Genomic DNA, 26226 nt, shown 5'->3' with positions numbered 1-26226 from the left:
TTGTGTCCGCCCCGTGCTCCTCGGGAGTGTTTTCATTTGGTAAACCGACGGCTCGTAATTCGAAACACTCGTGAGTTAGGGCAGGCGCCCTCCCACGTCTGCTCTGCTGCGAAGAAACAAGCTGCAGTCTACTTTGGTCCTGGAATCCTCGCTCTCTCGGTTCTTCTGACGGCGCGTCGAAAGCAAACGTTTTTTTGGTTGTTGTTTGGACCCAATAATATGGCGAAGCGTTCCCTTTCGCGTTCTCTCGCCAGTGCGCAAAGCGCTGGAAGCGGAATATGACTCCGTTGAACGTGTGTCACGAGGTAAGACTGGACTCTCATTCAAGGATCTCGTGAAGAATGTCTTTATTGTCGTTGTAACAAGCAAGCACAACGAAACTTAAGTCCTTCACATCTGGACTGTACTTTCATGTCCAGTACATAACTTTGGGACACACAATTGCTGTCTGCACTTGTTGGCTTTTTTTAATTGGCGATGTCAGCTCTTGTCATGTTTTCCATTTGAGGTCTAAAGCCGCTCGAAGCATCTAATTTAGATTTTGAATTTATGTCATCCATAAAGTCATACCCCTCGCTTTGAATTGTATGACACATTCAAAGATGTGGGAGCCGGGTTGGTCGGATGAGCACGGAGGTTCCTCCGCTACGGCGAGGAAGTGTCTGATGCTCAGGGGAGCAGGCGCTTTGTCACGGTGACGCAGCCGCGAGTTGTTTTGCCACTGACGAAGCACCGAAGGGGAACTCCCGTAGTTTAGGTTCCAAATGCATATTTTGTGACTCCAGTCCCGGAAGGTTTCCGACAGACTTCGCAGACCACAAACGGTGTACGAAAAGACTTTTTTTTCTTTAGTTTTTCGTTACACGGCACGTGTACTTGAGTGCAGGCCTCGAGCTTTGCCGTCGGATGATCAGAAATCTCGTGGAGGAAGATGGATGGCAAGCGCCTGATTTTCGGGCTCGTTGGGTGACTGGAAAGTTGCGGTGCGTGTGCTGCGCTGGGTGCGTCGCCGTCACGCCATTCCAGCCCACACCTGAACCGTGCGTGTGACTGCGTAAATAGCCGGACAAACGAGTTTAGCGTCGTTATGCACGAGCGACCGAAAGGGGGTTATTAAAATACAATGAAGGCTTTGAGAGCGTCGCCATCAAGCTTTTGGTTGATTTTCTTTTGCCGCAGGAAGACTTTGACGTCGTCCATCGATGGTTGAGCGCTCAGTGACGGGGGATCAACACCGGTACGATTCATACACTTGCAGCCCGCTGTCCAATTTTGCAGCCTCTGCAAGCTTTAACAAAGTACTTACTTCCTACAGCGGCTTGGAATGCAGAAGAAAACGCTTCTCGTGTCTCACTTCCTCGTTTCCCACCAATTACGGCGTGCGCCTCAGAATCGCGACTGTTTGCTTCGCTCGCTGCTTTGTGTCGAGCTCAGCTGAGCGGCAATTGCTCTCGTTTTGGTTCCGAAGGCGGAGATGGGATTCTGCTGTGGCTCAGCGCAGGGGCGGCTCTATTCGAGTGGGACGCGGGGCCGACGGCCACCCAAAAAAATGCTTCATGAAATCGAGCTAACCCGGTTTGACTTGACTGCGTTTCCGCAGGAGCGCGTCCGGCGGGCAGACGAGCGCCGAAGGATCCAGGAGAAGATGCGGCCTGACGAGAGAGCCGCAGCGGCGTCGCAGGTGGACGGCGCGGGCCGAAGTGGAATAGATGTGCTCGAACTCGGCAACATCGCAGACCTTGCCGATGTCGAAGGACTGCGGGGCAGCCAGTCGGGACTCTCTCAAAGTCCAGTGTCTGCCCACCCACCCGAGTCTCTGCCGGTGGATTCTCTGTTGAGCGGGACAGCCGCGAGCGACGCCGCCGATGCGGTTTCGCCCTCGCCAAACTTGGACTTCAGCTCCGACTCGGACTGCGCCAGCGCCGCTTTCGCCGGCGACTCAAGCGAACTCAGCGGAAGGTCCGCGGAAAAGACGGACCGCGTCTCTGCCGTCGACGTCTTCGAGGGCACTGCGGAAAGGGGTCAGGCGAAACACAGAACCGCTTCCGAACCGACCAAAAAAGCGAAGAATGGCAGCCCGCCGAAGGACGACGACCACGAACAAGAGCGTGGAAGCCCACCGTCCCGGCGCAGCGTCACCGAAGACGTCAGTTGCTGCTTCAGGTCTGTGCACAGGGGCTGTCTGCAGTGCGTGGAGGAGACGCCGGCCATGTTGTCCGGACTGCTGCTGTCTTTGGCTTTCTGCGTGGCCATCATCGTCCTCATTCCCAGCACGGGAAGGGTGAGAACCGCGATGGGTGTTTTGTTTGTGTGCGCGTGCGTGAAATGGGGCGAAACGTGTCAACGCAGTGAGCCCCCTGCGGTTTATCGCGACCGGTTTGAATCTGCGATCGAGCGAGATGGGAGAAAAACTTTGGAAAATGTCATTTTATCCCTCGCGCACACAGTGAAACACAGTGTTTGGAAAAGTGACTCGTGAAACAAAAAGAGAAGTAAAGATTGGATCAGGGTTGCAACTCACGATTAATTTAATCATCGATTGAGATGTGGATTATTTTTCAATGAATTGATGCATTGGATTAAAAAAAGAAAAAAATCATCCCTTTATTCAAAAACGGGACGTAGTTTCAAATTGACAATGCTGGAAATGCACAAACACAATTTATGATTCAACGACTGATATAACATATTGATCATTGATTGACAAAGGAAAAGCAGATTTTTTTTTCTGTGTGTGCAAATGTCTTATTTTCATTGAACACAAAGATTCATCAGTCTGCGTTTGTGGCGGAAAATACAAATCTGAGAATATTTAATAATCCGTATAATCCAAATAATCCATGATCAAAAAATAGTTGTTGGTTAATTTGATAATTGATTAGTTTTCGATTCATTCGGTTAATTGTTGTTTATTTCAACAGCAAAATGTTCAAGCGTAATGCTAACGCGTCACGTGAAACGGCATAGAAGAGCTAACAGAAATGAGCATATATGTTACGGTAATTGTAAAATGCTATTTTAACGCACGCAGCAACAGCGTCACGTCAGACAAGAGAGAATTAAACATTGGACCTTCAAACACCAAAATGTTCAACCAAACCGTATGACAACAAAGGTCTGCGAGTATAATGCGAACATATCATGTAAAACAACATAGCAGAGCTAACAGAAGTTAGCATCTATGTGAAGATCATTAGAAACCTTCAAACAACTGCTTTTTTTTTGAAACGCACATGAAACACAAGCGAATTAAACATCGTTTATTTCAACTGCGATATGGGATCGACCCGAAAGAACGTAAAGCTTCCGTAAAATTTCCTGTCGCTGCGTTGACACAAACTTGCAAAATGAGCGTTTGCGTGCGATGGCGTTCAGAGGTTGTAAATTGCGGACAGAACATTGACGTCCACGTGGGAGCGCTGTCGGTGGTGTGCGTGGTTCTGAGTCTGAGCGCCGGCCTGCTCGTGTGCCTACCGTGGCTGGCCACCGTGAGGCGCTGCGCCGGCGCGCTGGCTCTCTTCGTCTGGGGGACGCTGTACGTCACCGCCATCGTTTTCATCTTCACCGGAGGACCTGTTACGACGTGGGAACAGGTGGGGAGAAAGACGTCACGCCTGGAAAGAAACCCACCTTCGCCCTCACTTCCTGTCTTGTCCTTGTTCCTCCTCAGGTCGCCTTCTTTCTCTTCCTGTCCTTGAGTGTGTACACAGTGCTGCCTCTCTCACTGGCCTGGGCTTTCATGGTTGGGATTTGGACCAGTGTCACACACATCATCGTCATCAGTGTTTACGTCCCGGTCACGAGTCCAGAGACACCAGACTTGGTCGTGCAGGTGGGTCCGAATGAATGAGGGCTCCAGAGGAAGGGGGGAAAAAAATCCATGGGGATTTTCAAATGGAGAATTTTGGAAATATGGTGAATCCAGCAGGGCTCTGTCCCGAGCCCCCTGCATGTCGCGAAAGGTTCGCTATGAGGAGCCTGCTTTCCATTTTGTGAATTCCTGGTTTATTCCTCTTTATTTTCCGAATTCCCTCCAACTTTGAAAATTGCAACCCTAAACTTTGTACACTTTTCACATTCTCACACATGTTGGACCGTGGTCTGGTCCATCATTCAACCACAGCTGGTGGCAAACGGCATGCTGTTCTTGTGCGTGAACTGCATCGGGGTTTTCCACCTTTGGACCACTGAGCATGATCTCAGGGTATCCAATCAGAAGAGAGAGGAGTTCAGCGCCATCCGCTCCCAGAAGGAAATAAGGAAATACCAGCAGGTTTGATCACATCCAATTGCTCCCATTCAATGACTGTTGACTTTAAAAAAAATAATCATAATAATTTAAAAAAAAAAAAAGAAAAAATCACCTCGGTCCCTTTCCCTGGCAACAGGAGCGTCTCCTGCTGTCGGTCTTGCCACGTTACATCGCCATGGAGCTGAAAACGGAGGTGATAAAGAGGCTGACCAAGCCCAAGAGCGACCAAGAAAAGGCCCACAACTTCCACAGCCTGTACATACGCCAGCACAAAGACGTCAGGTGAGGGACGAAACCGTGAGAATGATGTTATGCTTTCTGCGTGTGTGCGTAATATGCCCAAGCCGGTGTGTTTGCTTAGCATTCTCTACGCGGACATTGTGGGCTTCACAAAGTTGGCCAGTAGCTGCACACCGGAGGAGCTCGTCGCCGTTCTCAACAAGCTCTTTGGCAGGTTCGACGACATCGCCAAGGTACCGACATGTCCGGTCCGGCATTTTGCGGGTAAGGCGGAGCGCCGTCACATTCGCTGCACGCTTTGTCGCCGTCTGCAGAAGAACGGGTGTCTTCGCATCAAGATCTTGGGCGACTGCTACTACTGCGTGTCGGGTCTGCCCGACCCGATCCCGACGCACGCCAGCAACTGCGTTCAGATGGGCCTGGACATGTGCGCCGCTATCAGGTTAGCTCATTTGCATGCGATAGGATTACTGCACAGAGGTGTGCTGTGCAACTTCCTCTGCGGGCTCCTGACTCGGCCACACTTACTTTTAATGTCCGCCATCAACCGATGAATGTTTTCTCTGTGACATGGGTGTGACTTTTGGCTAAATCACACTTCATAAAACCAGTTTATTTTTGATTTTTGATTTTTTGACTAAACATGGCACAAACACTAAGGACATTTGTGGTTGTTCAGTCACTTTTTTGTGTTGTTGTAAAAATGTTTCTTGGCAATCTTTGACTGGTGCCACATTTGCATGGAGCATGCGTTTGCGGCCATGAAAGAAAATTGCCAAATCTTCACCGCCAATAACAAACAGATTAATTTGCAGTTGTTTTGAGCTTGAGGTACCCCAAACACAAATTTCCTTACTTTATGTGCTATGTTTTTTTGTTTTTTTTCTTTCTTTAATTACAATACAGTGCTATTTTTCTTCATTAAAAGCTAACCCTAACACCAAAAATGGTGATAGTTTTTGGAACAGATGATTGGTATTTCAATTTATTTCAAATTGATTGGATGTACCAGTGCATTGAGTTACGAGCTTGGCCACAGAAACAAATGCAACTTGTAAGTCAAGGCACCACTGGACGACGCTTTTTCTTCCCTTTTAGTAAACTGCGAGAGGCCACGGACGTGGAGATCAGCGTGCGCGTTGGCGTTCACACGGGTAACGTCCTCTCCGGCGTGATCGGCTTGCAAAAATGGCAATACGACGTGTGGTCACATGACGTTACGCTAGCCAATCACATGGAGTCCGGAGGCGTTCCCGGGTGAGCGCAGTGAAACGAATTTCGTTGCGTCTCGGCCTTTCTGCTCCGAAACTCAACCATTTGCGTGATTTCCTTTCGACAAGGAGAGTTCACATCACCGAGGAGACTCTGCGACACTTGAACGGAGCGTACCAAGTGGAGGATGGCGACGGGGGGAGTCGGGATCCCCTTCTTCGAGGAAGACGGACCTACTTGGTGCTGGACCCCAACCACTCCGACAGCCCGCTCAAAAGATCCCAAACGGTGGGCATTGGTGCGGCGTACTGCGTTGGGGACGCAAATGTGTAAACGTGCGAATCCGTCCTCTCCAGGCAAACCTTCTCGGCACTGCTGAGAACAGGCAGCGGGCGTCCATGCGCATGTCTCAGTACCTTCAGTCGTGGCAGAACATCCGGCCCTTCGCCGAGCTCAGCAATCATCACGACCGGCGCCCCGTGACGATGAATGCGGTCGAATTGAACCAGCAGCAGTCGACTGCTGTACGTACACTTGGCAAACACATCCATAATAATAATAATAATAATAATAACTGACTGTAAAAATGTCTGTCGTTGCTTCAGGAAAGACCACCTTGTCAGAACACCTCCTCCTGGTATGCTGCTCCATTGAGGGCTTTCATGCTCAGACCAATTTCACGCTCAAATTGAAACAAGTGAAGTTGCTGCTCCAAAAGTGTCAATGCAGTCAAATCCACGAATCACAATAAAGCGTGATTACAATGTTCCTCGCCAGGAGCGTCCATTGAATTTCTGCTTTTTGTGTCTCAGCTTGGTCGTAGATAACTGCGTGAGGGGCTCGCTGGACACGCTGGACACGGCAGGGTAAGTTCGATGTTTTTTCGAATGTCCGCTTGCCTGTTCCTCTCACGTGTTTGTGCGTGTTCGCCAGGAGGAGAGGCAAGAGGCTCAACTGTCTGACGTTGCTGTTCAACGACGCGCGCCTGGAGAAGCAGGTGGCGTCACTCGTCCAACAGGAAGTGAGCCCGCCGTGGCACCGCGGCGCTGATTGTTTCAAATGTTTGTTGGCGTGTCTGCGTTTCCAGTTCCGACTGTCAGAGGTGAAGGGCGTGCACCAGTCCATGAGCTGCCTGGCTTTGGTCTTCGTCACCCTTTTTGCCGTCCAGATGCTCGTCTCGGACAAGTGAGCGGCGCCCATGTTGTTGCCGTTCTTATGATTTCCGTCATCTGTCTTACAAATGCGTTTGCGTCCCGGCCAGGAATTTTGAATTGGCCGTGTCCTACAGCGCCACCTTCCCTGTGCTGGTGCTTCTTTTGTCCATTGCGTTCTGTGGCTACTTGCAGGTGGGCTTGGCCACACTCTCCAAAATGCACAAGTATCGAACATATCATTTCATTTCATTTTTTTTTTTTTGGTAAAGAAATGGCATTCCAAGGTACCACCGCGCATCAACTGGATCTTGGGACTGTCTCGCGGCGTCTCCATGAGGGCGGCCTTGCGTCTGTTCATCGTCTGTCTGAGTTTGCTCATCACGCTGCTCATGGCCATCCTCAACTTTGTGAGCGCTTCTTGCAATCCTTTTAAAATACACAAAGGAAGATCAGGTCATATTCCAATCATTCTCACCTTTCGCGATTACTCCCTTCTTTGACCGTACCCCCTTTAGGTCTTCATCCCAGGAAACAACTGCACGGAGGTTAGCGACAGGAGCGCGCTGGAGGGTCTCAAACTCTACACTGTGCCTGTGAGTTAACAATCAACGTTAAACATGTCCAAAGTCCTTGTGGTTCCAAATATGGCAAGCCATCGGAGTGTCTTTCCGTACGTGCGTCCAGTACTACCTGTACTGCTGCCTGCTGGCCATGCTGGGAGTCATCGTCTTCGTCAGGATATGTTTGTCGGTGAAGGCTCTGCTCCTCACGCTGGCCGTGGTGGTTTACTTGGCCCTCTTCCTCCACGTGTACGCCAGTCGGTCGTCCTGCCTCATCAGCCTGCTGTACGGCAACGCCAGCAAGTGAGTGAGCGTCTTCCTCTGACGCTGATGACGTGATGATGTGTGTGAGAGAGAGAGAGAGAGAGAGAGAGAGAGAGAGAGCCCGAGGTACGCAGGTGCCCTTTGACCTCTGAATGTCACGCTCTGACTCATTTCAGTCTGTGTTGCTCCTCCCAGGCCCGGTGTGCTGAAGGACCCTCAGATCATGTCCGGTGTTTGGCTGGTCATCTTTTATTTTGTCTGCATCATTCTGGCAAGACAGGTCTGTGCGTGCGTGTGCTGATTCCCATTTAACATCCTTTTTTTTTTTATTTTATTTTTTTTTTTTGTATACTTGATCAATTCTTGATGGGCAATGCATCTTCGGTAATGGTAAAGTCACATGATCTACATACGTTTTCAGGTAGTCGATGGTGTTTCAGTATTTATATTGCAGATATTTCATGTTCTTGTTTTTTTTTTTTTTTTTTGCACTGTAAAATAAATAAAAAGTTCAACCAATCAATCCCGTCAGGACGAGCTGGGCTGCCGCGTGGACTTCCTGTTGGAACATTGTTTTAAACTGGAACAAGAGGAGATGGAGACGGTGGAGAATGTCAACAAACTTCTCCTCCAGAACGTTCTGCCCCTTCACGTGGCCTCCTTCTTCATCGGCAAAACTGTCCGCAACCAGGTAAAGTTCTTCTGTTGGTTCTGGTGCAGCCATCTTGAGAATGTTCCAGCTGTTGTCGTGCCCATTGTTCTTTCGTCCCTCCCTCGGTTTCTCAGTCGGTCTGTCCTGCTTCGTGGCGCGCCGTGAGATCATTTCTGTTGTGAATCGTCGCGATATCGTTAAACGAGACTTGCTGCAGAAATCTGATGGTCTGTGTTTGGTTTCAGGACCTGTACAGCCAGTCGTATGAGTGCGTGTGCATCATGTTCGCCTCCGTGCCTCAATTTAAGGAGTTCTACACCGAGAGCAGCGCCAACAGGGATGGTCTGGAGTGTTTACGTTTCCTCAACGAGATCATAGCCGACTTTGACGAGGTGCGAGCGAGTCGTGGCATCTGAAGGTTTTTCCAAGCCTGATTTTTTTTTTTCGCCTCACCTCCTTGCGTTATAACTCTGTTGCTTAGCTTTTATCGAAGCCCAAATTTTCTTCAGTGGAGAAGATCAAGACCATCGGCAGTACGTACATGGCGGCTGCGGGGCTGACGCAATCACGGGATGACAGGAAGGTATACACGTCAAAAAGCGTTAGGACTACGTCCCCGACAAAGGTTTTACAGTGGACATCCGTTTATCGCAGGGGAGACACGTTCCAGATCCACCCGGGATAGGTGAAGATCTGGAAAACTGACATAAATCAAAAGCGGTTTTCAAATTGTATCTTAAAACATCCAAATATTCAACCAAATCATATACTGTACAAAAGTCCACTAGCTTTGTGCCAATATGTAATGCAAAACACCATAGGTGGGCGAATGGAAATTAGCATCGACGTTACGCTGATTATAAACCTTCAAACAACTTCGACTTTAACGCACACAGAGGGCAGCGTCACATACAGCAAAAAGAGAATTTAACATTGTATCTTTACAAACCAAAATGTTCAACCAAAACGTAACATTGGAGCCTTACTCACACGACCAACTTCTTCTCTTAATTACGCTGCATCTGCATCCAGTAGCGCTCTTTGCTGCCGGGCATGTTGTGGCACAATGTGGTACCACACGCACGGGGCACAACTCCAAATTCCGACTTACCTGTGCGTACACTGTAAAGTCCTATTTTAAAAAAAAAACGGTCTCAAAAAATCTGCAACACGGCTGGGACACAAAAGGTCAACCGCAATATACAGGGGGCGCACTGTACTTCTGACTTTTTCGCGACTCCTTCGGAACCTGATCTCTGGCTCCCCCTGCAGAAATGTGACATGTCCTACAGTCACGTGCGCTCCGTGGTGGAGTTTGCCATTGCGCTCATGGGCAAACTGGAGCTCATCAACACGCACTCCTTCAACAGCTTCAAACTGCGAATCGGTGAGCCCGTAATTCAAACGGCAGTGACGACGACGTTGACGTTCACTTGTACATTTTTGAATGGGTTGGGTCAGGAGGCGTGAGCGCTATTGAACGCGTGTTTTTGTTGTTGTTGTTCTTCAATGAAGGAATTGATTGTTAATGTACATTTGCAGGCATAAACCAGGGCCCGGTCATTGCCGGAGTCATCGGCGCTCATAAACCGCAATACGACATCTGGGGGAACTCTGTCAACGTGGCGAGCAGGATGGACAGCACAGGCGTGTTGGACAGGATACAGGTCAGTGAGTCGCCACGAACTCGTCTCCTTCCCCGCTTGACCACGTCCGCGTCCGTCTCTGCATCCAGGTGACAGAGGAGACGGCCCAGGTGGTCCAGAGCGTGGGCTACGGCATCACACGGCGGGGGCTCATCAACGTCAAGGGCAAAGGGGAGCTGACCACGTACTTTGTCAACACGGAGCCGTCATCGCCGCAGTTCTGACCGCTGTCGTTCGGTGCAGTTTGGAGGAGAGACTATTTGCAACGAGTCTGCCGCAGTGCGCCGGCCATAGCGGCGATGTTGATGTCCGGCGATGCACAACGGGACGCCTTTGTCTTGGGGATGAGACACTAAATATGATCCTGATCGTGCAACTGTGTCTGTAATTGCATATGAGTATTTGTCTTTTTCCAAAACGTCACACCCTTGACGGTTTGCAGAATTAAATGAAGGACATTTTTTTTTTATTTTTTCTTTTTTTTGCTGACAGTGAAATGGTCGACATCAGTGGTTGTCAAACTTTTTTTACACAAAGTACCACCTCAAAAAAAGACTTGGTAATCGCAAGTACAAATTGCATTGGACTTAAGAGTGAAATACAACTGAGCTGTACTTAACACATTCACTGCCACTGACGGCTTTAGAAGTCAAATATCCTTGTTAAGTGGGAAGGCTGGCAGCTAACAAATGTATTGTCATGGATTTTTTTTTTAAATATAATAACATTATGCACAGTTTGTACATTAAATTCAGTGACTCACGCCTACTGCCACAATGTCGTGTGATGGCCATGCTAGCTTCACTCATGACGGGCAAACATGCAGATCTTTAATTACTGAACCCCGCTGGAATAAACTATATAAATTAAATTAGAATAGAGAAAACAATCAGAATTCCCACCAATCACTTTCTTAATACTTCCAATACTTGAGTACATTTAATATTGGTACATTTTACTCAAGTAATCTTCTGTATTTTAAGATACTTACACGTATCACTTTCATGTACTTCATACGAGACCGTCCGCAGTACAGCAAAGAAATGTTGAAATGGTTATTAGATTATAATTATGTAAAAAGATGTAACATATTTAGATTATGTATATTTGTGCGTGTGTTTTTTTTAACTGGATATTGTACATAATGTGGAAATACTATTTATGAACGAATAAAATTGAATTTCAACAAAATGCAAACGATGTACTTGGTCGATCATGTGTTTGGTTTGGGTGTTAGTTTATAAAATGTCCATGAATCCGAAGGTGAAATAAACTTTTATGTATGTTTATTTCAAAAAACAAATATCAGTGGGTATAAATGCAAATTACTTCACGATATATTTCAGTTTGTAATGGGTTATTTGAATTATTACAATAGTACAAGATGTGTTTCAACGCCTCAGAGTATCCCAAAAGTATCACATACGTCAAAGAAAAGCCTGATTGGCTGCAGAACTTTTACGATCTTTCATTGGTTGGCCCTGCTGTCAATCTCTGTGCTTCCGGCTTTACGATTCGGATCGTTATGAGAGTTCCTGACTTCTTCTGAATTGACATTTGAGTTGGTAAGTCTTTCGAAAAGTCTTTTCTTCTCCCCCCACAGAAACGTCTGGCCGTTTTGTAAGCACGATTATGTCGCCTAGACTCCGTGGACCAGCTTCAAGTAGAACGACACGAAATATGTCAGCAGCCCAAGACCTAAGACGGAAAGGACGCCCCCCCAAAACATACTTGTTATTGACCGACCAGAATGTCCACGGCCATTCGGAAGGTACCATCCCGCTGCCGCGGGGGTCCATGTGCTCGGAGAACCAATCGAGTCGGAACACAGCCGAGCTTGTAAATGTCAAGGTAGCGCTGAGTATCTTTACGAAATACACGCAGAACAACTTATGAGGTACTAATGTCGAATACATGTGTCCCCTCTGGGTTCTCCTCAGATGCTGGAACACGACATCATTGTACAATTGGACAGAAAGGTTCTGCTTGAAGTCCCAATTGACTGTGTTGGCCTGTTGGAACCTGTGGAATCAGAGAATCGTCTGGAACTACGAAGTAAGTTCTTTAAGAACACCAGAAAGGTTCATTGGGAGCTTTTGTTGTTGTTGTTGTTGTTGTTGTTTTCTCCAGACAATCTTGAGAAGCTTCACGACTTGGCCAGCTTGCCCGCTGGGACGCCCCTGTGGATCCGGCTGGGCCAAGCGGACAAGCTCGCCGAAGCCGAACTCAAATACGTCGGCCCGCGGACCACGGGGAGCAGTTCTCAGTTTTTTGGGGTGGAACTCAAGGTGGAGTGGCGCAGTGAGAGTTGAACATCGCTTCCGTGTAATATATCGGTCAGGTGGTGATATCGCCCCTCATCGGCCGCAGGGCTCTGCGGCGGGCAAAGGGAAGGGCACCGGCAGCGGTCTCTTCACCTGCCCCGACGGCTGCGCCTTCTTCGTGCCGGTCAGCCACATCGCGCTCCGACACTGGTCCAGCGGCGACGAGCCCGACGGCCAGGAAAGGGAGCGCCCTCCCCACCGCATCATCCTCCGCCACCATCCCAGCCAAAGTCACCCCGGGCGACACATCCGTCCGCCTCTGCCCGCCCTTCCCGCTCAGTCTCAGTCTTTGGGCGGATCGGCCGAACCGCCGCCTACCGGAACGCAACACCCGTTCAGTGTGGGCCAGCGGGTACGTGTCTCCCTGAAGGACTCGAATGTCAGCGGAGAGGTGCGCTTCTGCGGTCCGCTGCCCCGTCAGGCCTCATCTATGATATACGTCGGCGTCGTGCTCGTTAGTCGCTTCATTCGTTCCAGTGACGTTAAACGGCGGCGGGCACAGTGGCGATGATTTGGCGTTTTATGTTTCAGGACACTCCTGCGGGCAACTGGGACGGCCATTATAGAGGAGAGAAGCTCTGCCAAATTCCTTCTGTCCTGTATGCAAAACTGGTGCCTGCCTCTAAGGTGTCACCAGGTAGAGGAGCACTTTTGAAATACTTTCAAATGGGATTCCAGATGTGGCCCCCGGGCCGTGAGTTTGTCACCTGTACACTACGCCGTCATTGATTTGTTCTCAATTGGGGGAAAAAAAAAAAAAAAAAAAAGTCTCATTTTGGGTACTCAGTGCAATAAGAGCTATTAAAATACCGTAAGGAAAAGGCATCGGATTCAAATTTTCAATGTAAATGATTCAAGTAAAATTCAAATGATTTAATTGAATGATTCCTGTTGTTCACAGCAGAGCCCCATCATCACGCCATCCCTCCCCCGGAAGTCCTCAAATCCATCGTGAAGATGTCACCACCCGCCGCCAAACCGGCCCCTGCCTCGCCGCCCACCTCTGCCCCCAAGGTGGCGCTGTTGCCACCCCCCCAAAAAGCCTTCAAACCGATTCCTCCTCTCCCGCCGCCGAAGTTGCTCCACAATCCCCTGCCTCCGCCCCCTCCGCCGCCTCCTAAACCCAGCGACCCGACGGCGGCAGTGGCGCAGCACGCGAACGGCGCGCACCGCCCGCCCTCGCCACCCGGGTCGCCGGCCGTGGACAACGGAGAAGCCCTGGAGGTGGGCTCCATGGTGGAAGTGAACGACCCGCCCCTTTACGGTGTCATCCGCTGGATTGGACACATCGATGGGATTTTGGAGGTGGTTGCGGGCATTGAGCTGGTAAGTTGACCTGGTTTCAGATTCAGAAATCATTACCGACTCACGCCTCCATTTTTCCATCCAGGAGCAGGAGTTGTCAGCGGGGACCGACGGCAGGTACCTCGGCGAGCGCCACTTCCGCTGCCCACCCGACAAGGGGCTCTTCGTCAAGCTCTGTAATTGTCGACGGGATTCCAGATTCCCCGCTCCCGAAGCTCGCGTCAATCAAGTGGCGCGCTGCAACTCCATAGGTGAACACGTCGTACGGCGCACTTTTGCGCTGTGGCGCGGCAGCTCACTCGTTTGGCTCTCTGCAGCTTTTGCCGAGTGGGGCAGCGAGTGCGTGAAGGACGAGACCCTTCCTGCGGACGGGGACGAGGCCAAAGAACTGTACCAGGGCTGGAAGAAAGGCATCCAGGGCCACCTCAACTCCTGCTACCTGGACGCCACGCTGTTCAGGTGCTGCGCTGACTCTTCCCGCGTTCACAGAAGCCTTTTTCGCGGCACGACATCTCACTCCGTCTCGCCGTCCGCAGCCTCTTCTCCTGCTGCAGCTCGGCAGACTGGCTTCTGTTTTGTCCCTCGGACGACACGCTCGCCGACCAAAGCTCGACCCGAGCTCAGGAGCTGCTGCGCTGCGAGATCGTCAACCCCCTGCGCAGGTCTGCCTGCCACTTTACTTTTTGACGACAGACCATTTTGCCATGATGTCACACGTTCTTCCGAAGTGGCAAAAGGCGAATCTTTCTCCCTTAAATGACATTCGACCAAGAAAGAGTGCTTGAGAAAACCGGGTAAACGGCTCCGTGAAGTCAGTGTCACTCTTTCTAATTAAACCAACTGTTAAATGTACAAAAACACGCTCAATCCAGTTGCACAATGTCAAGTGGGCCATTTTCCATTGCACCGTCTGCTGAGCAGGTACGGCTACGTTTGCGCCAGCAAGACCATGGCCTTGAGGCGACTGTTGGAGGCAGCCAACGGCGACGCAGGCTTCACCAACCAGGAGAAAGGTATGTGAGCGAGAGCACCGAGCATTTCCTGTTTGTGCGGGAGGAATGCCGCCATGCCGCTCCTGCTTTTGTCTCTGTCCAGATCCGGAGGAGTTCCTCAACAAGCTCTTCCTGCTCCTCCGTGTCGAGCCGCTCCTCAAGATCAGGTGGCGCCACACCTCCTTGGTCATCTCCTTCGCTCCATATTTCCCCTCCTCTTATGATTATTTTTATTATCGTCACTAACCATATAGCATCGTGGAACTTCTTAATCTTCTTCTTCTCCCGAGATCGCTGACTCAAAAGCCGCAGGAGTGTCACCTCTTCCAGCTCTTCCCACCTCACGTTCCTCGCTCGCCCTCCCCCCCGGACTCCGTTTTGTTGCCCTCGCCGCTGTTCACGCCGATGAGGGTGGCCAGCGTCCAGACCTTGCTGGAGTCCTCCTTCCTCCACGCCGGACTCAAGTTAGCGGAGGTGAGCAGAGACGCTGCGTCGAGGTGGAGAGAGGAGTCGTGTCTGGGGAGAAACAAATCCTTCCATTGTATTTGCCCCCCCCCCGCCACAGGGTCCGTCCTGCCTCCTGCTGCTCATGCCTCGCTTTGGGAAGGACTTCAAGATGTTTGACGTCATCTTGCCCACCCTCAGCCTGGACATCACAGACCTGCTGGATGACAGTAACTGACAATTTAGCCCAATGTTCAGTCAGGGTGGCAAAGGGGTGGAAAATTGGTGGAAGGTTTCCAGGAGATTCCCAGGGGAAGTTAAACTGCGAAGTTTTGGAAATAGTCCAAATTTGAAACTTTTCAGGAAATCAAAAAAACATCACCTTGGTGGAGTTACGAAAAACTGCATTGTTCAAGTTGGTATTATACCTTATATCATCAAATACGGTTGCGCTAATGTAATATGCTAAAAAATTGGTCATGCAATGCTATCGTTGATTTAAGCTCTTGGGACCATGAGTGTCGCAAAAAATAAAATGAGCGGACTAAACAGTTTAATAGGCGGAAATGAAATTGCGCACACTTCCCTTCGTGGCTGACCAGTTCCTTCTGCACCGAAGCATCACAGCAGTCCATCTTTTACAAAACAGGCTTTCTCAAACGTATCTATTTTCACTTATTATGGTCTCAAAAAATATCCAGACTTTAAATCTTGAGGCGACATAGTTCCCCACAGCTCCCGCAGAGTGAGGGAAGTGGCGATTTCCAACACTTCTCAGACAGTTGAGCGTTTAAGAGCATTAACAGATTTGTTCTCAAGTTGTTTTGAACACTTTAAATTGGTTAATAATGAATAAAAACAAAACAGATGACCAATAGTATCAATTTGTGAAAAAAAATTACATTAACCGTCTTCTGACATACGAGGTTTCTGCTCGAGAGAGACGATATATTTTCCTCAACCACTTCAAGTTAAGAGCCAAGTTTCAATTTAGTAAATTCCTAGTTTATTCCTGTTAATTCCCACGGAACGTGTCCTTTTGCAACCCGAACGTTCAGTCAGCAGTTGTTAGATCACGTGGTCGTACTTGTTTGGGATCATATTCCGTGTCGTCTGCGTGTGTGTGCATTTGTTCAGCTTTGAGGCAGTGCAGCATCTGTCAGGCTTTAGCCCACTGGGAGTGTCCGGAGTGTTACGAAGACGGAGCCATCACACCGGGACACCTCAAACAGTACTGTCACACCTGCAACTCTCAGGTACGTGGGCTTGGCTCCAAAGCTGGCCGCTGACCGCAAGGCGTCTCGCAATTCAGCCCTCATCTTTCTCGTCAGGTTCACAGTCACAGGAAGCGGACGTCACACTCCCCGCTGGAGATCGCTGTCCCCGAGGGGGCGTTTCGCGGCACCCTCAACCTCGCCCGCCAGGAGATGTCTCTGTTTGCCGTGACGTGCATCGAGACCAGCCATTACGTCAGCTTCGTCAAACACGGGCCTCTGCCCTCCGATTGGCTCTTCTTTGACAGCATGGCCGACCGCCAAGGTGAGACGAAAAGTAGCGGCTCATTCCGTCAAAATCCCCGTCAGCGGAATCAACCGGTGAGTTTTATTTATTTATTTTTTTGTCCAGGCGGCGAGAACGGCTTCAACGTCCCCCTGGTGAGGCCGTGTCCCGAGGTGGGCTGCTACCTCAGCCTGTCAGAGGAGGAGCTTGGCAGAGTCGACCCAGTTTCCCTTCCGGAGCGCGCTCGCCGCCTGCTGTGTGACTCTTACATGTGCTTTTACTACAGCCCTGAGCTCAGCCTGTACAAGTGACACGTATATATCTTGGAATGATGATGTCATACACCTCTCAAGCCTCTCCTGAGACCGATGACAGCAACGTGGTGGTTACTTGTGACAATAATTTTATGTCTGACCACATGTGTAACTGTCTTAAATGTTTGCACGAAGATAGTCGTGATGCCCAAACTTTAATTCTTCATGGGTTGACTTATGAACTGGTAGCTATTAAACAGGATGAATAGCATAATAAAAGCCAAATGAAGTCAATTCATTTCATGTGGACAATGAACTACTTCTGAAAACGCCACAAGGGGGCACTGTGAGTCAATGCGCAACAAATTCGTCATTGCCCCGCCGGAAGTAGCATAGAAGGGCGAACGACTATTGTGATCGTCCAAAAGAAACGCGAGCTTCGCTTTGGACTCTTTCCAAAGGTAAACGCGGGGGGGGGGAAAGTGGTATTTAATGGCTCGTTTGGTCACAAAGTTGGGCTGTTGTTTGTAGCCTACCGCAGTTTAGCATGTGTGCTTGTGCTCGTTTCGTGTTTGCCGGGGTGACGTATGCTAACAGCTATTCAGCTAGTTGTGGGCAAAACGATCCCCAAATAATCATAAAAAAAATAAAATCCTTTGATGATCTGGCGAGAAAGGGGTTTCAAAGTCATCACAAAATTGAAATCATAAAGTATGTATTGATTGGGCGCTTTTGCCGACGCTGCTTGACCTTTTCACAGTGAGGTCACACGTACAGTACGTCAAAGTCGGTGAGAAAACAGGATAGCTCAATTCTTACTTGGATACTATGCCTCCATAAAGTATATTGACACCACGGCAAAAAAAAAACTAAACTAAAGCATGAGTAAAAACAGTGGAATCATAAATGACAAACATGGAACTTCAAATTATTAGTACTTCTTTTATTTTTTTTCAATTAGAAATCCAAAGGATAATTTGTGTGTGTGCGTGTGTTGTTTTTTTATTTATTTTTATTAGCAGGCCAAGCTCACAGTCCAGTCGGTTGCCATGGCGTCTCCGGGGGGACAAGGAGGGGGAGTTTTGTCCACAAGAGGAGGAGCCGGGTCCAGGAGGATGAAGTGGGCTCTCGAGCTGAGTTTAGGCAACACCAGGTAAATGAAAAAGAAATATTAAAGTGGAGGGAATAATTTGACGACTACCCCCTGAAGACGTGTATAATAGCCTTTCGGTGCCACAACATGGTGGCAATTGCCAAGGGATTATTAGCATACATGGACGATCAGAATAACTTGAAAATAAGCACATTTGTTAAATAGGCAGGTAGTTAGTGAAGTTTGGCCTTGTAGATAAACGGTAAACAATGTTGCTCTCTTCACAGAGACAAAGACGTCCAGTGGCAGTGATGGGTCATGCGAGCCATCAAAAGCAATAAATCTAATGCTAGTGTGATAAATTGTATCAAGTAGTTGTAATGTAGCATCAGGAGAATGCCTATAAATGATATATCCATCGTCGAAAACTGATAAAAATGTAGCTTGTGCCATCTGCTTCCATCAGTGCTAAGGGAGAAAATATTTCTTTGGTCAAAGATTTTTGTAAAGGTCTTCGGTTAGGTCACGCTAGATCAACTGAGGGGGAATCGAGGAGATGACTGCATTCTCGGCGTACAGTTGAGTTAAACTGTTATTAATCACAACATTGAAATCCTGAGTATGCAAGCAAAATAACAGTGGTTCTAAAACAGACCCTTGTTGTGGCATCCCTTTACAGACATCAGGATAATTTTCAGCTGTATTAAAGGGCCTGAAGGAAAAACTGTTTGTTGAATTGTTGTCGAATTGTTGATGGATATGTTGCAGGTGAACACTCAACTTAGTTTGACTTGTTAGCTGAAATAACAGCGGCACTGCTTTGCTCCAGGTGTCGGAGCGACCGCCAGGCCGGCCAGGGCGATGTCGTTTATCCCATCGGATATTCGGAGAAGCCCGTGCCTGACACCAGCATCCAAGAGACGGACAAGAACCTAGTGGAAAAGGTGAGTCCGGATGAACAGGCCGTACTTTTTTGTGCTGGTGGATTGTTGACTGTGCTCCTCCTGTCTGACAGCGATGCTGGGATGTTGCGCTGGGCCCTCTCAAACAGATCCCCATGAACCTGTTCATCATGTACATGTCGGGGAACACCATCTCCATCTTCCCCATCATGATGGTGTGCATGATGGCCTGGAGGCCCATACAGGCACTGATGTCCATGTCAGCGAGTGAGTGCGTCGTGGAAGACGGCGACGTCTCCTCAACGGTGGGCGCAGTTTCGCTCGTCATTCTCTGCTTGTCTTCCTCTGGTGTCTTGAACAGCCTTCAAGCTGTTGGAGAGCTCCAGTCAGCAGTGGCTTCAGGGACTCGTCTACCTGGTGGGTAACCTGCTGGGCTCGGCGTTGGCCATCTACAAGTGTCAATCAATGGGGCTGCTGCCCACGCACTCGTCTGATTGGCTGGCTTTCATTGAGCCTCCTCAGGTAGTGTATAACAAGTCACTTAAGACATCCCTTCATGGTTTAAGCCTTGCATATGATTTAGCCGACCACCATATAACACCGCAAAAAAGTTACTAAAATGTCTGCAATTCATCATCAAGATTCAATGAGTAATTGTAACAAACGTGTATTCACTCAGAGGATGGAGATGATGGGCGGAGGGATGGTGTTGTGAAGCGGGCAGCGCACAGACCCGCGATCCAACTATTTCCAGCTCCCGACGCAGCAGCCGAGATGAACCCGGGACGCGACGGAGGCTTGGACGAGCGATCGACGGCCGGCGTCTTGTCAATTTGTTTTGCCTTGTTTTTGTTTTGTTTCATTTGGGACAGACGCATTGTTGTTCATCAGCCGCGGTGCTTTTGCGTCCTCTGCGTGTTTTATGGAACGACTACCATCACCTGACAGTTTTTTTTATAAAAATTTTTTCCCCTGAAAACAATTGCGTTAATACTCTTGATTCATCAACTTGATTTTAGAGAGCTCGCCAGTGTGTAATGCAATGTGTAACTTTAATTTATACTGATTTGCCTTCACAAAAAATAAATTCTTCTTGATTTGAATGACAGTTGACTCTTCTTGATTTGAATGAAACTTGCCCGTGGTCATAGTCACATTTCAGAAGTTCTGCTTTTAAAGGAAGTGAAATAGAACTAAATGGGTTACTGAATATCAGCCAAGGCTACTAAAATTAACAAAAGTAAACTCGTGTCAAATGCGTTTGTTATTTTTGTTTTTATTAAAAAAAAAACTGCAAAGAGAACAAAATTGCTCAGCTATATTAAAAAAGAAAAATTCAAATGTACATAAAAAGTATCAAATAAAATTAAATGTCAAGCAACTACTTAAATAATAATGAAAATCATTAAGAGGTACCTGAAACAATTATTAAAAGCAATTATTTTGATGTCGTTGTCAGTTTCCCCCCTCCATTTTAAGGAAGTGATGATTGTATTACTAGTCTTCTTTCACACTTAAAAATCATAAAAATGCTTTCATATCTTCCGTGGTTGTTAATATGGGTCCGACCATCCGCAGGAAAGGGAAGTGCCGTGACGTCACGGGCTGCGTCCGCCTATAAGTGACATCTCCAGCAGCGTCTTGCACACACCTCCACACGTGGAGCCGTCAGTGTGTTCCCGTCGCTCGCTTGACGACTTCTCACGGGCTTGTTTTTACTTTAGTTTCTCCTCGGTATTTTTTTTGAAATTTTTTATTAAATTTTTTTTGGGGGGGGGGGGGGGGCGTGACCATGGAAAAGTTGGAGGGTGGCGTCCGCGGGTCCCATCACGGGTCCAATAATCCGTTCTATCACAAGGTGACGCTGAGCAGCTTCCAACGAATCCGGGTGAGAACTTTTTGACTCCCTTCAACCTCACCTGACTGAGGCTCCATGTTTGTTTGTGGTTTGTTGTTGTTTAGCCGAAGCAAATCTGAGTTGTTGTTTTTTTTTTTTTTTCCCCCTATGCACAAGTTAATTGAAGCGCTTGCCTGCCACGTTTGGACAATGGAATTTCTTTCTTGCCGTATTTCATATGCAAATATTGATCTGTCGATGCTCCACAAAACGTGGACTATATTTCTGAAGTGTCGCGATGGTTGTTGCGTCCCAATTAAGGGTCTGATCCTGGGAAGCATCCTGTTCCCGGTTCGGATCGTCCTGGCGAGCCTCTGCTTCCTGCTCATGTGGCCCCTGGCCCGCCTTCGCCTGGCCGGGCTGTCGGCGGAGGATCGCGCCCGACCCGTCACCGGCTGGCGCCGCTGGCTCTTCCATCCCGGCGTCTGGCTCCTCAGCCGGGCCGTCTTCTTCTCCGTGGGCTTCTTTTGGGTCCGGGTCAAAGGTCGGCGGGCTGACCTGAGGGAGGCCCCCGTGCTGGTGGTGGCGCCCCACAGCAGCTTTCTGGACATGCTGGTTTTGTGTACCACCCAGCTGCCCACCGTGGTGTCCCGCTCGGAGAACACAAGCCTGCCGGTCATTGGAGGTGAGCTTGGCTGATGGAGGACGCATGTACAAAAGTCTACACACCCCTGTTCAAATGCTAGGTTTTTGTGATGTTAAAAAATTCGACCAAGAATGATCATTTCAAAACTAATGTGACCTGCAGTATAACCTGTAAATTGAATCGTTAAAAGTCTGAAGTAAAATATAGTAAAATATAGTCCGTAAAATATAAGTAAAATAATGTGGTTGCAAAATTGTACACATCCGCAGAACTGGGACCTGGCTGTGTTCAGAATGAACTAATCCCGTTCAAACACCTGCCACCGTTTCAAGTGTTTCTGATTATCCCTAAATGAAGTTTAGATGGTCTAGTAGGCCTTTTTAGACTTTTTGCTTCAGCAGTAACGCTGACTGCTGTTCATTCTTTCGACCTCGTCCAAGGCCCCAGTTGCAACTGAAGAAAAACAGCACCAAAGCACGCCAAACATACCTTTTGGAATCATGGCCAAAAAGTTCACCCTTGGTTTCACTGCACCCAAACAATTTCTCCCAAACACATTTTGAATGTTGGTCGGTGTGTGCTGTGTAACTTGTGTGAAAGCGAATAGTTAATTTTGAGCACTGCTACATCTCCAGTTATAAGAGGGTGTGGACACATTATTTTCGTCGGTTAATATTTACATCGCCTGCTTGAAAAGATAACAAAAAAAAAAAATCGAGTTGTACAGGTTATCATCACATTAACGGTGGGAAAGGTTTAGAAATGATTTATCGTGATCTCTTTTTGTATCACAAAAACGTGGCATTTGAACAGGGGTGTGTAGACATTTTATATCCACCGAACGTGTGTGTGTGTGTGTGTTGACCTGTTTCCGTGTTAGCTCTACTGGAGTTCAACCAGTCTGTGCTGGTGAGCAGGAGCGATCCGGATTCCAGAAAGAAAGCTGTCGCCCAGCTCACGGAGAGAATCACTTCCAACGGCTACTGGCCTCAAGTAAGTCACCACAAATATTCAAACCGGTCATCACCGATAAAGTCACTTTATTTATTTTTATTTTTTTTGTGACTCTTTGCCAGATGCTGATGTTTCCTGAGGGCACCACCACAAACGGCAGCGCTCTGATTAAGTTCAAACCCGGTGAGGAGAGTTGACTTGAGCTGCACGAGTCAATCCAGTTCTGATGCCGCGTTCGAGTCATATGGAATGAATGGCATGAGGAGGAAAAAGGGTGTAGCAGCCAAATGTTTGCGTAGTGTTTGAGTAATTTGACTTCTCTGCTTTTGAGTTTCTCCTTCCTTGCCTTCAGGTGCTTTTCTCTGCGGAGTCCCGGTCCAACCAGTTCTGTTGCACTTCCCCAACAAATTGGTGAGTGGAGGCTGACTGTTCTCACACACACACACACACACACACACTCACACACACACACACAGATACTGGATCAATAATAATAATAATAATAATGTTGGGTTTTATAAGAATGGATGGAAAAGTGCTTGTTTTTTTTTCTTTACTCGATTCTTTGAATTGGTGGCATGAGGTCGACATGCACTGTGTATTTTGCACAGTTTATTTAGCGACACAGATATTATGACAGAGGATTTTGGGCCTTCAGTGGGGACTTACCCGACTTATTGCACCTCTTAACCGGGGGTGTATTTCGTCATTTGCGGACCCAAGGCAAACCCCGTCTGCTTACGACAAAGGTTTTGAATATTTCGTATCAATTAAAAGGTGTGATTTTGAGAAAATCCTATTTCAAGTCCACATATTCGCAGTAAGATGGAATAGTCCATTGCATGGGAAGGCGAGTGCATTTTGATGTTTTTAAGCATGTGGATGAAAACTAAAACGCCAATAATTACTTTAAATCAAAGAAAACTTTATGAATCTTTTTTATAAGGTGTGTTGGCATACTGGGGAGTCTCTGGGCCACAGGGAATTACCAAAACATTTCAATAAGAGAGTTCATATTCAGCAGGTACTCTCATTATTATTAATGCATGAAAGATAGACACAGATGTTTTTGATTGTCAAAATTCGTTTGCTCTGACAAAGAAATGCTGATGTCATCGAGAGCCAGGCGAATTTGAATGTGTTATTCGCATGTTTTTCTTGACTTCCATCTTCTATTATCTTTGTGTTTCAGGATACAGTCCGCTGGTCACACAAAGGGACAACGTGGTGAGTGCTTGCAGGGCTGATGGTGCCACTCGAGTCCATCATGCAGGCGCTAACGTTTCTCTTCCATCTCACAGGAGCGAAGTGCTGTGGCACACCGCTTCCCAACTCTACACCAACATAACTGTGGAGGTCGGTGAATGAGCGTGTATGTGTTTTTTTTTTTTTCTTTGTCTTGCCGTTCGGCATAACAAAATGTCCTTCAGTTCTTGCCGGTCTACAATCCCTCGCTGGAAGAGAGAAACAACCCAATCCTGTACGCTGACAATGTGCAGAAGCTCATGGCAAAGTAAGGCGCACAATTATTTTCAGTAAATTGTAATTGGAGACCACTTAAAACTCATTGACTGCCAGCCTTCCCAGTTAACATGGATATTTGACTTCTAAAGCCGTCAATGGCAGTGAATGTGTTTAGTGAATTTTGGTCCATTTGTACTATCTCTCACGGCACAGTGGTTGGGAATCACTGATCTAAGGATTTCTGTGATATGCCGTGATTGAGCCAGCTCATCCATGAGGCAATATAAGCGAATGCGAAGGGCACTGTGGCGCCGCAATATCGGGAAAAAAAATAATGATGAAAACTAGTTAGTGAAAACTAGTTAGCTTTTCCATTTTCATAGCAAATACTAACATACTGTTGATTCAAATGTGTATTGCGTCAGTACCATAACACCAGTTTTCTACGGCATGGAGGAGTCTTCATTTGTACAGATTTGTCTACATTGGCCTAATACATGCTTCTATTATTTGTTGTATCTGGCGAGCTAACATTTTTCCTGCTTTTAATAGGTTATCCCTTTCAATATCAGATTTTTAACCGCAGTTGTTCGTTGTGTTACAGTTCCAATTGTCTAAAGCATGTTAATTGCTTTAAGCTTTACAGCGGTGTAAAGGCACACACGGTTCCACGGTGAACTGCAGATTACTACTTTGAATAATGAAAAATGCCACCTCAAAGTGCTTGGCATGGTTCCAAATATAGTCATTGATTTTGAATTTGATTTTCATATTTTACATTGGTTGATGTGTTATCGTATACTCTAACTTGAAGACGATGATAAAAAATAATGCTATTTGTTTTGTAAATGGATGTAAATTGCCTCCGGACTGGGGCGCCTGGGAGGCGAAATGCTGTTTGTTGCTTTTTTTTTGACTACACACTGTCTTTATGTTGTACGTTGGTGTCATTTTTGACAGCAAAAAGCGTGCAAATGGAAAGTGAAACGTGTTCTCGCGCTCTTGCCTCAGGGCTCTCGGCATTCCGGCTACAGACTACGTGATGCAGGGCGGCGTGCCCGTCCAAAAAGTGGGCAGTCTGTCTCTCCCGTTGCTGTCACCCGGCAGGGAAGCGCTGACGCTGTTGCACAAGGCCGGGTAGGAGAGCATCCGCTGTCGACATTTTATGATGTTTGTAAATGATCAACCGTATTCTGTGTGCGTCAGCCTGGGAGCGAGTGAAGTGGAAGCTGCGATGGACAGAATGGTCGATGGGTGTTGGTCAGGATCCTCGCTGGTCGGAGCCGAAGAGCTCACCGGTCTTCTTGGACTCGCTGACCGGCGGACAGCAGAGAGCATCTGCGGCCTCTACGCCAAGGTACCGCGAGGATGTTCGTTGTCGTGTAATCGCTGTGACGTGTTCTTGTTGTTTTCAGGAAAACGTAGTGGACCTAAGACAGATCTATCTGAATGTGGCCGCTCTCTCTGGACTTGTTAACATCAAGTCCCTCCTGCACACGGCCTTCGATGTAAGTCCGTTTCACAACGTTGACATTGTAAGAACACTTTAGGACAACCGTTTGAGGATTTATTCCACATCCTTGATATCCATGTACTAGTAGACTGCTTCTTCTCACACAAATGCCATAAACAGGCGTTCAGCGTGACCAGTCACTGGCCTTTCTTTGACCTTCCAGCTGTACGATGGAGAGGGGACAGGAAGTCTGAGTGCCGACGAGCTGTCGGACCTGACGGCGGCGCTGTTGGGTTTACGTCAACCTCACGCTGCACAGCTCTACGCTGAGGTCTCCAGTGGTGGCCGGTTAAGTCGAGGTAACTTAATATATGACTGGAGGTAGCTAGAAGTACAGATACGATGAGATCTGCTAAAAGTAAAATTTTCCTTCAAGTATTTTTTTATTTTTATTTCGGTCCTTCCTGTTCAACAATCTTTCACTCGTCTGAAGTCAGGGTGTGTTATTTACTTTGGCCTTGTACCCCTTGTTCCTCAGATGACCTTGTGCGAACGTTCACGAGCCACCCGACCTATCAGAAAGTGGTGAGCGAGCACCTACAGCCCGGCCAGGCGGCGCGTCAGTTGCTGGTCAACAACAATGGAAACATGCTCAATGGCAACAAAAAAGTCATGTGAAGGTTCATGTGCTTTTTTGATGTGATTGCAATTATTGTTTTTTTTTTTAACTTCAGCGCAGAGACACTTTAACCAAATAATTCTAAAAATTGTATTGTTGCATTTTTGTGTGTTTGTGCCTATACCAATGTTATTATAGACTTGTCTTATCTGTGAATATTTTTTTAAAGTGCAAGCTGTCCAAAAAAAAAAAAAAATATTGTACATGTATTTTTATATGAATAGCTTCATTTATTACAGAAATGCCATATGCTTTTTTTTTCTCTCACAGGTTTACGGATGACGTTCATTCTATTTCGTTTCGGTTTTAAAAATGTAATCTGTTTTTTCGAGTGTTTAGGGGAAACAAAAGGGGCTTTGAATAAAAGTAAACAGATTTGTCTGTCAGTGTCGGGTGTGA

At 47.6% G+C, this 26226-nt stretch overlaps 4 protein-coding genes across 11 annotated transcripts; all 4 read left to right on the top strand.

The window, feature by feature from the left end:
* Positions 1-80: 80 nt before the first annotated feature.
* On the top strand, positions 81-11164 carry LOC133397904 (adenylate cyclase type 4-like). Of its 2 annotated transcripts, none has more exons than XM_061669324.1 (26): positions 81-305; positions 1601-2281; positions 3396-3593; positions 3671-3832; positions 4124-4273; positions 4389-4534; positions 4614-4725; positions 4807-4934; positions 5591-5749; positions 5833-5992; positions 6061-6228; positions 6310-6341; positions 6517-6570; positions 6638-6701; positions 6792-6889; positions 6966-7050; positions 7128-7265; positions 7374-7451; positions 7543-7721; positions 7878-7962; positions 8215-8373; positions 8580-8726; positions 8816-8917; positions 9607-9721; positions 9877-10001; positions 10070-11164. In XM_061669324.1, exons 1-26 carry the CDS (start codon positions 279-281, stop codon positions 10202-10204), a joined length of 3687 nt encoding a protein of 1228 aa, XP_061525308.1. In that variant the 5' UTR covers positions 81-278; the 3' UTR covers positions 10205-11164. The 2 variants fall into 2 exon arrangements, with proteins under 2 accessions (XP_061525308.1, XP_061525309.1); XM_061669325.1 differs by lacking the exon at positions 81-305 and adding an exon at positions 821-1237.
* Positions 11165-11472: 308 nt separating this feature from the next.
* On the top strand, positions 11473-17112 carry si:cabz01101003.1 (ubiquitin carboxyl-terminal hydrolase CYLD). 5 transcript variants are annotated; one of them, XM_061669334.1, is made up of 17 exons: positions 11473-11545; positions 11624-11819; positions 11921-12035; positions 12111-12268; positions 12351-12758; positions 12836-12941; positions 13206-13630; positions 13695-13860; positions 13927-14068; positions 14146-14271; positions 14531-14622; positions 14705-14768; positions 14892-15075; positions 15167-15275; positions 16183-16301; positions 16377-16584; positions 16672-17112. In XM_061669334.1, the coding sequence occupies exons 2-17, from the start codon at positions 11661-11663 to the stop codon at positions 16854-16856; spliced, it is 2766 nt and encodes a 921-aa protein (XP_061525318.1). In that variant the 5' UTR covers positions 11473-11545; positions 11624-11660; the 3' UTR covers positions 16857-17112. The 5 variants fall into 5 exon arrangements, with proteins under 5 accessions (XP_061525318.1, XP_061525317.1, XP_061525319.1 ...); XM_061669333.1 differs by having other exon boundaries at positions 11624-11831; positions 13209-13630; positions 16672-17108; XM_061669335.1 differs by having other exon boundaries at positions 11624-11831; positions 12351-12695; positions 16672-17107.
* Positions 17113-17156: 44 nt separating this feature from the next.
* On the top strand, positions 17157-19897 carry emc4 (ER membrane protein complex subunit 4). Of its 2 annotated transcripts, none has more exons than XM_061669337.1 (6): positions 17157-17260; positions 17819-17952; positions 18722-18836; positions 18908-19061; positions 19156-19316; positions 19474-19897. In XM_061669337.1, exons 2-6 carry the CDS (start codon positions 17849-17851, stop codon positions 19507-19509), a joined length of 570 nt encoding a protein of 189 aa, XP_061525321.1. In that variant the 5' UTR covers positions 17157-17260; positions 17819-17848; the 3' UTR covers positions 19510-19897. The 2 variants fall into 2 exon arrangements, with proteins under 2 accessions (XP_061525321.1, XP_061525322.1); XM_061669338.1 differs by having other exon boundaries at positions 17180-17260; positions 17822-17952.
* A 518-nt stretch (positions 19898-20415) lies between these two features.
* Positions 20416-26217, top strand: lpcat4 (lysophosphatidylcholine acyltransferase 4). 2 transcript variants are annotated; one of them, XM_061669686.1, is made up of 13 exons: positions 20416-20682; positions 20953-21316; positions 22158-22270; positions 22354-22414; positions 22584-22642; positions 23424-23458; positions 23533-23587; positions 23662-23744; positions 24707-24832; positions 24902-25052; positions 25111-25203; positions 25372-25507; positions 25687-26217. In XM_061669686.1, the coding sequence occupies exons 1-13, from the start codon at positions 20587-20589 to the stop codon at positions 25824-25826; spliced, it is 1512 nt and encodes a 503-aa protein (XP_061525670.1). In that variant the 5' UTR covers positions 20416-20586; the 3' UTR covers positions 25827-26217. The 2 variants fall into 2 exon arrangements, with proteins under 2 accessions (XP_061525670.1, XP_061525669.1); XM_061669685.1 differs by having other exon boundaries at positions 22563-22642.
* The last annotated feature ends 9 nt before the right edge of the window (positions 26218-26226 follow it).

This window comes from Phycodurus eques, chromosome 23, assembly GCF_024500275.1.
Source record: "Phycodurus eques isolate BA_2022a chromosome 23, UOR_Pequ_1.1, whole genome shotgun sequence".
Lineage (NCBI taxonomy): Eukaryota > Metazoa > Chordata > Actinopteri > Syngnathiformes > Syngnathidae > Phycodurus > Phycodurus eques.
Note: the sequence above shows the minus strand (reverse complement) of the source record. Positions and strands in the feature narration are given on the sequence as shown.